Genomic DNA, 12,154 nt, shown 5'->3' with positions numbered 1-12,154 from the left:
CCCTTCCGTTCTCAATCTCTGTGAGGATATTTCAAGGCCCCCAAAGAACAAAACAAACAAAAAAAAAGCACGAGCAGAACCAAACAAAAATAAAATAAAGAAACAGGACACAGCCACAGATGAGGGGCAGCACAGGGTCACACGACACCTGCTAGCGATGGCCTTGCAAGGCAAGCCTGCAGCTGGGAAAGGGAGGGATCAGCCGTAATTCTATCAACGGCCACAGTAAACAAATAATAAATAACGTGAACCAGTAAACAAAGCTGAGGCATAATCACAGGCTTTGTCAGAGCTTAAACCGAATCCAAATTTATATCCTCACAACCAAAAAAAGTCAGTGCCCATAAATTTACATACCTTTGAGCGCAATGAATGGCTTGTTATTGGAATCGCAGACAATGCGCTGGCAGAAATGGTGAAAGCAGCCCTGTTTGGCCACTCACACCCCTCGTACAGGTGGCCAGCACAGAGCCATCGCTGGGCTGTGCTCACAGAGCTGCGTTTATTACTCCGAATGGGAAGACCTGTGCTCTGGCCTTACGGAGGATCCCAGCCCCACACCCTACCCTTCCTTTCCCTTCCTAAAAGAACAGCTCCCACAAGGTACCATCGGAGCTCGCACCAGGCTTTTGCAGAAGGCAAAACTGCAGGCTTTCTTGGGAAAAGTCCCCAGGATGCTGTCTAGATGCACAGAGCTGCCTGGAAATGACCCTGCTTCCACCACGCTTTTTAAAAAAAAAAATTGTTTTTTTTAAGAGGTGGAGCTGGAAGCAGGGCTGGGAAGCACAACTCAAGCAGACACTTACCTGGGATTTTGACCGAATCCTGGTCAATTCTGTTCTCCTCTCTGTCCAGGTGCTCCAAGCCCACCACTTCTGTCTTCACAGGGGCGTCCTCCGTTGCAGACAAGGTGGTGTACGTACTGATAACCAGTATTCCGAGGCCAATCCACAGTATAATCTGCACAACATGCCAGAGCTTCAGTTAGCACAGCAAAACAAACAGGACTGCTCTGTACAGCATTCTTCATGCAAACAGTGTCTCCAAACAATTCAAAGCTCAGTGCAATTACACATGTCAATTAAGAGAGAGGAAAGGAGAGAAATTTAAGAGGCAAACGAGAAAAAACAGTAGCTTTTGGCCAAGGTTTGTATTTGGGTGTAGAGACATACCAATGAGAGTTTCAGATGCTGGAAGCTGTTGAAAAGGCGACTCCTGTATCAGAATGGCTCAAAGGCAAGTGGACAGGATGTCAGGATACAAAAAAAAAGTATGTGGCAGACATAAGTCCAGCTGCAAAGACTCATTCCCTGCTATTTCCAGCAGCTACATTAGAACACCATGAAATCAGGTCTGGCTGAGATCTAGGGAGCCGTTTAAAAATTCTTATCTTTGAAAGCAAGAATAAGATGTCCACACACGAAAGTCTTGGTGGCCAGTGCTCAAGAAGCTGATAACAAGTAACTCGCAGATTTCCAGAAAGCTGGGACCAAATAGAATAAAAATAAAGACAGAATCTGGATCATGTGGAGGGAAGGGCTCTACAAATTTCTCTAGCTCAAAAAGGAGAAAGTGACCACCACCAAAAAGAACATTTCTACAGCTTATAATCTAATGATAAATTGATCTAAAAGGATCTGATTCCACATGAGCCATAAGAAAGAATAAAAAAAAAAATCTCTGCACAGAAAAAAAAATATCTCTGGGAACACTAGCCATTCATGGGGTAACTCGAGAAGGACAAGCAAAACGATGCGCAACAGCAACAGGGGCAGAGGAACGTGTTCGGTGCCAGGGCTGCCAAACGCCTGCCTGCTCCTCCAGATGAGAGCAGAACCAGTTCAAAGAGCTGAGTGGATGGATTGCTGGCTCACAACACTGACTGGGGAGATTTAATTAAACTCTAATATATTATTTTTACCTAGTTAATCACTGCAATTGTCACAGTAAGGGCTTCTCATGGAACCTGCTTTGCACGTCAATGCATCAACGGCGCTGTGAACAACTGGTAGGAGAAAGCTGGCGAGAGTTTGTGCTGAAGGAAGCAGGCAAAGAAGCGGCACCCTCTGCTAGAAACATGGGTCTCCCCACAAACTCCTCTTCACAACAGACCATGGAAGCAACAGGACCCATCATAGGCAAAACAGAAAATGCCTCTGCAATGCTAGGAAGCTGAAAGTTTGCAGCAAATTGGTATTTATGATGCAGCAACTCCCCCCCCCCTTTCCCACTCCTGCTGTGTGCATGCTGACTGCAGGCTGCTGGGGAGAGGACACCACTTTTTCCACCACATGCTTAAAAACAACAACTTGCTACGCATGCTTCACGAGGCAACCGTATAAAAGTCTCAGTCTGCGAAGGAAAAATGCTGCTTTGGTACACAATCTTGTTGCTGTCCAGTAGGAACCACACAAGCCGCCTGGCCCCTTTGCAGAGTGGTGCAACACCCAGAGTACTGGTGATTCTGCCTTGGGCTGTCATACCAGCTCACGAGAGGACCGCATCCTGCAGGATTCATCCTCTTCCCTCAGAATCCTTACCCTGCAGTGTTTACATCATGATTCACAAAAAGCACAACAAAAGGATGCTACTCAGTGTGAGGAAAACCAGGAATAGCCACAGGGGAGCACTGCTACAACTGGAAGCTGCCAGAGGGAGAAAACTGAAAATAAAGGGGAAAAGTGAAATTGAAAGGAGAAATTTAAAAGTTGGCACCTCCGGGGGAAGGAGGAGAGGCTAATGCTTTCCTCTCCCCTTCAGGCCCAGGAGACCCCGTTCTCAGCACACCCCTGCAGACAGACAGACGCCTTCAGAAGGAAAAGGCTGGCGGGATGCAAAGCAGCTCTGGACAAGGGGTGAGCAATGTGGCCAGGGAGCAGAGGCCAGACCTTAAGAGATGTTGCAAAGGAAACAGAAGTAAAATCTGCTCCCTGCCTTGCCGTGTGGGTGCACAAAGAGCAGATATCCTGCCACCCCACTCAGGCCAAAAGCAGAGTCAGCAGGTCCCTGCCACTGCTGCCCTCGGCTTGGAGCTCGTCCACTTCCTCCCCTCACACAATCTACAGCCCCGGCAGAAATGCATTTTGCAACTGGAAGGCTGTTCTGGCATCTTCCAGAAACAACAGCAGAGAGGAAGAACGTTTCCACAAAGAGGATCTATTCTGGTGCCACAGGAACTAGGAGCAACGTGGGAGAGAAGGGAACTGTAGGAAACGACTGAAAACATTAAATGTTTTAAAAGGATTTTTGTTGTTTCTTATCTTAGTGGGGAACCACGGGCTTGAATGCCTTGGATTCAAGCCCCTTTGATTGTTTAACATTTGGAGTTCATCTGTGAGCTTCCCAGAGCAGCGGGTATGGGCACACATGGCAGCCCATGAACAGTCCACAGGCTGGGCTGTCCACAAACCAGCAGCCATCCCTCACCTTCAGCTCCCCCCTGTCAGCACGCCTCCTCCTCACCTACCCCGTCAACAACAGAAGACCAAAATAAAGAGGTCCACGATTTGGCTTAATTCCATGGAGATACTTATGACATGGAAAACCAGGCAGTTTGTACTCAAGGGACCACCAAGGCTAATCTGACAATTAAAGGAAGAGGAACATGGGGTGCAAGGACCCGGTGTCTTGAGGAACCAAACACAGGCAGAGGAGCCACCTACTCCCAAAGCATCCACCTGAAGAGCTGAGAACCTGGAGCAAGGAGAGGGACAACACTGCAGAGCAGTTATAAGCCAGTGTCTGGTGCCACAGGAAGGATCTCCCCCACATCTCTGAAAAGCGAACCCCAGGAGAGCAGGGATCCTTCTCCAGAAGCACCTCTCAACGTGGACATGGCAAGGGGATGTGCAAACCCCTCTGGCTGCAGCCTCCTCCAACAGGCAGGTCAGCAAGGCAACGGCCTGTCTCCCGAGAGGAACGCTCTGAGCACGGACGGGAATTCAGGAGAGGAAGTTTACGCGGCCGTTTCCTCTGCTGGTCGCTTTCCCTCGGCCATCCTTCCTCCCAGAAGATAACTCGAACTTTGTACAGAAGTGTCATTAGCTCAGACCATCTCCTCTAACCACGCCTGAGCCGTCAGCGGGAAGCAAAAAAACTGCATTTGTATAGAGTGACGACATCCTCCAAACTGTGCTGTTTTGGACACCGAGCGTTTGGAGGGACAGAGTCATGGCGAAGGAATGCAGAGCCCCGGTCACTGCCGGGTTCCTCCGCTGCGCTGCGACAGAGATGCTGCGCTTGAAGGGCTATACCGACCGAAAGCGCCTGCGGTGAAGGTGTGCTGGCTGCCACACTACCAGGGGAGGGCAGAGGGGAATTTCTTTTCCATCCGCACAGGAGCGAGACCAAGGGGTCATTTCCTGACCTCGAGCAGCCTCTCTGCAGCTCCTCTTCCCCAACTGGGACAACAGCAACTCCAGCCTCCCTAGGAGGGGCCTCTCGGACAGGCTTGTGTCAACACTGGGAAGCCAACACCTTCCTGTTAGAAGTTAAACACTCTGTTTACAGACCTTAACGCGACCTTCAGCAGCACTCTGCCAAACCTCATGCTGTCGTCCGTCCGTCCGTCCGTCCCCCCCCGGCTCAAGGCTCCCGGAGGGCAGCAGGACACAGACCTGCACCTTTATAGGAGCACACTTGATGCTTAACCACAAGAAAGGGAACGCTCTCCCCAATTTATTCACAGCGCTGCAGGCCTGACTTCAAGCTTTTTAACTCCTCTGTTACCCGATCGTCTTTGCAACACAGCAAGCTTTTCAACCAAGCCACCCCACAGCCTAGCTCAAGTGCTGTCCCCAGCCCCGGCCGGCTGACCAGTGGCTGCGATAATTAACAACTCACTGGCAGAAGCCACTAGTGCTCTTTGCTAGCCAGCAAATATCTGGGATTGTCCATATCCCTCCTCCTGGAACCCTCTTCACTCCTCCTAGTGCAACTTCCCCGTTTTGTAGCCTCAGCTTGCACCATCTCCCCAGCTCGGTAAATCTGAACTTCCTATCTCACCAGCCCCGTAAGCTGCCTGTGAAAATTAACTCTAACCCAGCTGAACCCAGGACAGCTGCCCAAGACAGGACTTTGCTGGATGCCCAAGGTAGCCCAATAAAAGCAGCCAGCTCTCAGCAGCAGCACCACAAGAGTCAAGATAATGCAGGCAAGCGTAAGAGCTGGCATTGAGAAGGTCTGCTGCTTTGGAAGAAAGCTAAAGATGGTGGAGGGAGGGAGAACATACGTGTACAGTATTCAGACAGGAAAAAGCAGGGAGGGACAGCTATGCCCAGGGCTGGCTCCTTCTCCCCCTTGACTGCCACTTTTCACAGGAGCATGTTTTGATGGAGTGGAGCGCTTGATCAAAGAAAAGCAGGAATGAAGGAGGAGACCAAAGACAGAGCTTCAGGGAAAGAATAAATGAGTCTTTGCAGAAGACCTGGAGGAACGAGGAGAGGGTGGACTCAGAATTCAGCTCCAGAGTGGAGGCGGGGAGGTGCTCTGCAGCCTAGCGTGTTTCTGAAGGCAGGTGCGCCCTTTCTGCAGCACTTCAGAGCATCGGTCAAAGCAAGTATGCAAACTTGACAGGTGATGGATCATTCAAGAGAAGGCTGGACAGCTTGCTACCAGCCCCTTGAAATGCCAGGGTAACCTGGGGGCTGATGCTTTAGATAAGCCCTTACTTCTTTGCGGGGATTTCTGCAAGACCAACATCTTCACCAGCCTTGTGACCAGTGTTTCAGGTCAAGCGTTGTGAGGGCCCCAGTGTTCAACACTAGGCAGCTGACAGTCGCCTCTGGGCAGCCAGTCTAAGAGCTCAGCACATCCCAAGTGCAGTTTCAAGGCACTGCAGAGAAAAGTTCTGGCTCAGCCGGAATAGAAAGCAATTCTTGAAAGTGCTCTTTGTTTCCCTGAAAAATCCAGGCTGGCATTCAGACTCCTGCTTGGGGTTTCAGTCAAAGAAGTTAGGACCAAAGTGTCAGAATTCAGAGTGAAAGCTGGAAAGTTGGACTATTTCCTTGTGTCAGAGAAAGCACGGGGAAATAAAAAAATACACCCTGCTTAAAAACTTCATGTACGTTTGCAAACCCACAAGTCATTAAACACAGAAAAAGTCATTAGTTCTGTAGGACCCACAAAAATGTTGTGCTCTCCCCCTGCTGACTCTGCAGTTTGCCGAAAACCTTATTCCCAGCCCAGCACTGTCGTGACTGGTAATGCTGGGGCAGAGGCCTGCTAAAACGCAGTGGATTAAGTTATTGTTAGAAAAAAACAAAACATGTTAATTTCAGCCCCACAAAAGCACAGTATTTGCAGAAGCAGAGAGATCAAGCCCAGCAAAGAGCCACTTTGTTTCAGTCCCGGAGGAGGCCAATTCAAACTGGAGCAAGAGGAAAAGCTAAACTTCTAACAGCCTCTGAATGACCCCAATTTTTTAAAAATCAATTCCTGGAGCAACACCTCTATGTGTGTGTTCCTTTTTATTATTATTTTGGTTGAAACCAGAAAGCTGAGGGTCAGCAACAAGAACCGCATCGCTGAGAAACCCTGTTTATTTTACCCAGCCCAGGCAGGTTGGGATGTAAGGCCTGTTAAGGTTTTATAGGCTGCCTGGATTTCCCATTCTGCAGATACAGAACCTGAAGCTCACCAGAAGGCGGACTGGAAGCAGCATTTTATGCACCAAATGAATGCTTCACTTGCTGCTAGAGGGACAAAAAGAGCTGGTGTTCCAGCACAGGGCAGGCCATGCACTGGGCCAGCACCTCCTCTGCTGCTGTCTGCATGTCCATCAGTGATGCTGCTCAGAGCAGCTGACCAGAACAGTTCCCACCTGTACTGGGCAAACTGGAGGGGGCAGCTGGAGGAGATGCCAAGCAGTTTCTCCACTGCAGCCAAATTAACTACATTCCCAGGGTCTGAAGAGGGCTTAGGGGGATGTCAAGCAGCATCAGCACTGACCTGTGAACAAAGTACATTCTTGTGGATCTTCTTGTAAATAAGAGCTGGGCAGATAAAACAAATGAGGCTTCCCATCGTCGCACCTGTCAGGCCCAGGACTGTTTCCACTGGCAAAGAAGAAGAGAAGTCAGCAAAGGTCCCTTCCAAGACTGCCAGAGCAGCAGCACGTGGCAGCTGTCTGAGCCCCCAGGCAGGCTAGGGTGTGAGCCCAGAGAGCCTGGCCATCCAACCCAGAAAAGCAAATAAAAGACACCAGAGAAAATAGTCAAGCAACCAGCCCTTGCCCCCAACTCCTCACTCACCATTCGGGATCATGATGCCTCCTATCATGGTTCCAAACACAACAGCCAGCGTCAGGGCTTTGAACCGAAGCGGGGGCATGTAACCCCCAGCAGCAAAGGTGCCATCTTTTTGCTGGAAGAGAAAGGGCAGGAGGGGGAGAATGAGTTTAGCTCCTGTATCACAACCCCACAGTTCCTAAGCAATTACTCCAGCAGCTTTGTCACCTCCAAGCTATGGTCCCCACAGAGGTGAATGCTGGGGGGCAGTTAGATGTGGTTGAGCAGTTTTAATATGCAACTGCATTTGAACCTTCAAAACAAGAGTGACAGGGGGGCACGGAGCCAGAGCTGCTGTTTCCATCCTGTCCCAAATGTGAACCGTGCAGCTGTATCCCAGCGCCTGTGCCACTGCTGCAGCCCCCCCGGCCTCGGCGAGCAGCCCCAAGGCCAAGGGCATGAGAAAGAAGCGCAGCTGAGAAGGCAGGAGGGAGAATGATCACAGGGGGAAGAGTTCTGGTTTTGCTATGGCAAGGTGTCCCCTAACATCTCTGGGAACAGGGCTATTCTCACTGCGTTACAACACATGTACTAGCTCCTCCGACTTGACAGAAGACACCACAGCTAGATGGCAGAGAGGAGGATCAGTGCTGCTGAGGAGCTGCTGATACTGGAGGGTTTCCAGATGCCCTCCACTTCCCATCCCCACCCTCCGAGCAGGAGGTGTGAAAGGCAGAGGTGCCAGCGAACCCACATGCCCGGGAGAACCAGTGGGTCCCTGCTCTCCTGGCTGCACAGATGGAAGAGGAACGTAAAGCGACACGTTCAGAGCCGAAAGAGCAACGAGCTGAGCCCAGGCAAGAACCAAAGTCTTCCCAAGCGTTTCCAGCGCTTACTCCTCTGCACCCACTGGCTTTCACCGATCGTCTTCCCCCATCCTCAGGCCCTCCCGACGTGAGAAAAGAGCTTGGGGCTTCTCACAGGCAGAAGTGGCAGGATTTAGAGCTATAAATTGCTCAAGTTTTATTTCCTGCCCTAAGAGGTTTCTATTTATGCAGATACACAAAGGCCTCAGAACATTCCCACAATCTCTTACTGTTATTTACTGAATACCATCGGCATGCTTAGTGCCGTACAATACACAGAGGAGAACACGCTACTGCCACAAGGGACTTACAGTCTAAATCAGACAGACCAACTATAGTCACAAAGGCTGTCTGAAGATCTGACCCTGGGAAAGGTGAACGTGTGGGAGAGGGCTGTATTCCACCGCATGCTTCTGCACCAGACCGGCACCAAACAGCCAGAGGCGGCACTGGAGGAAGGGGACATCTGAACCCGGAGGGGAAAAGGCTGCTCAGGGGACTATTGACAAAGGTGTAAGGATAAGAATAATAATAAAAGAGCAGAAATGAGCAGGCACAGACAGAAGCAAGAAGAAATGAGGCTGGGCTGGGCTCTGAGGCCAGGAACAGAAGCTTGAGCTAAATGCAAAGCAAGATCGAGCTGGCCAGCAAAAGGATGCCAGCTGGAGCAGCAGGAAATAAGGAGGCTCCTCTGTTTCCAAAAGCACATTTCTCTCTCTTTCTGAGGGGGAGAACCACCTCGGCTCTGAACTGTGTAACACTTCTGCGCGAGAGCTGAAATCCCCAGTGGAGCAGGGAAGCAGCAGCCACGGGACCCGGGGTGCAGCACAGCGATAGCAGGCTTCAGGCTCGCAACTCCAGCACTTCTGCCCACAAAATTCCTCTGCAGAGAGGACAAGAAACTCAAAGTACCAGAGATTAATCATTCTGCAGAGCAGGATTTACAGACTGCCACAGGCCTCCTGCTGCACCGTTACCACACACCAGGCACTTATAATTTCACTGTCAGTTGGGGGTTTGTCCCTCTGGATAGCAAGTACCTACCACGAGTCAGAAACATGCAGTTGTCAATGGAGTCTCACAGAACCAAGGCACATTTTTAGCCCAGGTCAGCAGCCAGCAGCAGAAGCCAAAGAGTCACAGTAGCGCTTCAAAAAGCAAGTTTCAAAGGTGCACACCAAGGCAGCCAGCTGCTCCTGGCCACACAAGAAGATCTTACCTGCTGCTCAAACAGAAGGGTGTTCAGCGCCTGTCTGCACGGGAGAATCATCATCGGAAACCCCACAGCTACCGACATCATGAATCCCACTCGAATCATCTCCGTCACAAGGTTGGAAGGGAAGTTCATTAGGACGTTCCCAGCAATGGCTTCAGTGTAACTCACGTAGCCAAAGAAGCCCACCTGTCCGGCAGGAGGGGAAGTGAGCGGATGGGGTTTGACTCCAAAGCACATTCATATCTGCTCTTTACAAAAGGGTGGAGGACAGCATCCTCCTATGAGTTAGGACCAGCCAGACAAGGAGGGAGCGTGGGGCCACCTCCATGGGCAACCTGCAGCAACCCCAGCTGCAGCACCCCCAAAAGTTGAGACAGGCGGCTAATGAATAGTGGGACATTCCTAAAAGCAGAGGCAAGTTTCTCACCAAATACTGGGGTCTTTCATGGAGGACGTTGCAGTGAGGGAACGCTGCCACTGCCTGTGACACAGAGCAGTGACATTTTGCTTGCTGCCTGGGCCACAGACCGGCCCCCTCCAACGAAGGAGGGGCCGTAACAATTCCCCACAGCAGCCTAGCTCACAGGGCAAGGCTCTTCTCAGGAATTATTAACTCGGTTTTATTAACTGGTGCTTTATGAGGCATAACTTCCTTCACATCTTTCCAATTGCAACAGGCTGAAAGAAGCTTTCCTAAACTCTGGGCAGCATCTCCAGCTCCAGGCTGGGCCCTGGAAGGCAGACAGCAGGCTGATGCGCATGGAAGAGCTGGGTCTCCACTCTGCCTCCACCCAAGGAAGTGTGCCACGCTGAAAATTTGGACTCTCCAAATGCCTCCTGCACTGTTCGGTTCATCATCTCCCATCTAATTTTACTTCCATCAAAATGACTTATCTTTCAGAATAAATACAGATAAGCAGAAACCAGCCCCAACTGAAGATAAATCATCATCCCTGATGCCCCTCCAGAGCCTGACTTCTGGCAAGGAAAGAGAAGGGGAAGTTTCTTACCGTAATGTAAAAGGTGGTGACCACGTTTAGGGAAGAAGCAAATATGGAGCTCATGATTTTAACAGACGGCTCATCCAAGCTATCATAGGTAGGCAAGACCTGACTGTAGAAAAGGGTAAATTATTTAAGGAAACTTTCTGCAGAGAGAGAGAAAAACCCAACTTCAGCACGTTCTCTGCCTCAGCCCAGCAGCAAAGAATCCCTGACACCTTCCCCCTATGGAGCATAAACACTCGCTGCTATTCCACAATTTATATTGCTAATGCCAAGAGATTTCAGAACACTCATAACTTTAAGTGTTGCAAAAATATTCCTGCTCTCCCCACCCCACCACGTGGAGCTAAACGTGTGATGTAAACATTTTGGTTCAAAAGTGTTGCAAAATGAATGACCGTTTGTTCCAGTGAAACACCAGTGGCACCAGGCCAGGCAGCGCATTGCAGATTATTGTTCTTGGAGCTCTCTATGCTGATAATTAAAGCAACGCAGTGTTTACAGAGTAAAAGCAGGAAGAAGGTTAGAGCATCACACTGTCTAAAAGAAAAGTTAAACAAACAAAACTAAATGCAGCGCCTGTCATATTTCAGCACTGCTGCTAGAGCTCAGTTCATAGAAAGCTGGGAGCACCAATTACACAGGATTTGGGGTATTTACAGACTTGGAAAGCATGTGGAATGTACTTTTTGACATCAGGTGCATATTTTAGCAACTCATTAACCTCTCGTTACTTTAATTCAAGTGGCTACATCCTGGCTTCATGTTACTGAAGTAACTCTCACGAGAAGGGGGCGAGCATCCAGTTAGATGGGAAGGGGGTATCCCCAGCTCCAGTGGGCACAAAGCCATTAAGAGAAAGTGTGTCAAACTGAGGCCAAGCAGAAAAATCCTTAACCCTTAATCCCTTAACGTCAAACAGTTCTGCACAAAGGAAGCTGAGCACATCGGCTCGCAGGAACCCGCGAGACACACGCGGGGTCTGCAAATGCAGCACCGTGACAGCCATTTACCAGCAGGGAGCGAGGAGACCAGCTCCATTTCAGATTCCTCCCTGCCCTCAATGCAGCGACCTCTGCCAGATTAACCAACTATGTCCTGTACTTCAGCCCCACGACAGGAAGGGAGCCAGCCAAACATCCAGGCCCAAGAAGGAGAGGAAAGGAGGGAAGCAGAGAGGCTCTGCAGTGCATGGGATGGCACAGCCAGGCCAGGTTCGCATTAGTGCAGGAGCAACAGCAGTGACACAGGAAAAAGAGCCGTGCAAAGGCCAGCTGCACCCAGGCTTCCTGCGATGACCTAACTGCACCCGTTTGGTCAGCTTGGGTTTGGAGGACCAGCACAGTGTCCCTCAAGCCCCCACGACACGCTGTTGGGCCCTCCTGACCATCACCACTTCTCAAGGCAGAGCAAGAGGACAAGAAGCATACAACAAGCAGCATGTCCTGACACACCCAGGGTTTATTTTTAAGCAAAATGACTGCACTGAAGGCCAGGAAAGGATCAGGGATCCTCCCCTGCATTATCTGTTACACTGCACCTCAAAGAGGGCACAAGTACATGGCTCCTCCTGAGCAGAGAGCAGACAAGTCAGCACAAGCATTAAGAGCAGTCTCGGAGAAAGCAGCCTTGCTTCAGAGATGGCCAGAGCTACCTCAGAGTATCTGTTCTCCACCTTCACTGTAGGGACCACCTTGTACAGGCTCTCTGAGCACAGTACTAACTCAGCCTGCAGGGAACTGATGCTCACAGAGGCAATGAACAACATCCTGACTTTTATTGTCCCTGTGAATTCAGCATTTTTGCATCCATCTGCACCAGAATAGCCATCTCCAGAAATTA

At 50.2% G+C, this 12,154-nt stretch overlaps 1 protein-coding gene across 1 annotated transcript in view; it reads right to left on the bottom strand.

Moving 5' to 3' along the window:
* Positions 1 to 12,154, bottom strand: part of SLC38A10 (solute carrier family 38 member 10) — a 38,565-nt gene that overhangs the window by 14,282 nt on the left and 12,129 nt on the right. Inside the window, exons 7-11 of the mRNA XM_069799438.1 lie at positions 10,319 to 10,421; positions 9,312 to 9,494; positions 7,251 to 7,362; positions 6,949 to 7,055; positions 807 to 960 (exon numbers count right to left, since the gene is read on the bottom strand). Coding sequence (XP_069655539.1) covers positions 807 to 960; positions 6,949 to 7,055; positions 7,251 to 7,362; positions 9,312 to 9,494; positions 10,319 to 10,421 — 659 coding nt within the window. The remainder of the gene's footprint in view (positions 1 to 806; positions 961 to 6,948; positions 7,056 to 7,250; positions 7,363 to 9,311; positions 9,495 to 10,318; positions 10,422 to 12,154) is intronic.

This window comes from Haliaeetus albicilla, chromosome 12 (assembly GCF_947461875.1).
Source record: "Haliaeetus albicilla chromosome 12, bHalAlb1.1, whole genome shotgun sequence".
Taxonomy (NCBI): Eukaryota; Metazoa; Chordata; class Aves; order Accipitriformes; family Accipitridae; genus Haliaeetus; species Haliaeetus albicilla.
Note: the sequence above shows the minus strand (reverse complement) of the source record. Positions and strands in the feature narration are given on the sequence as shown.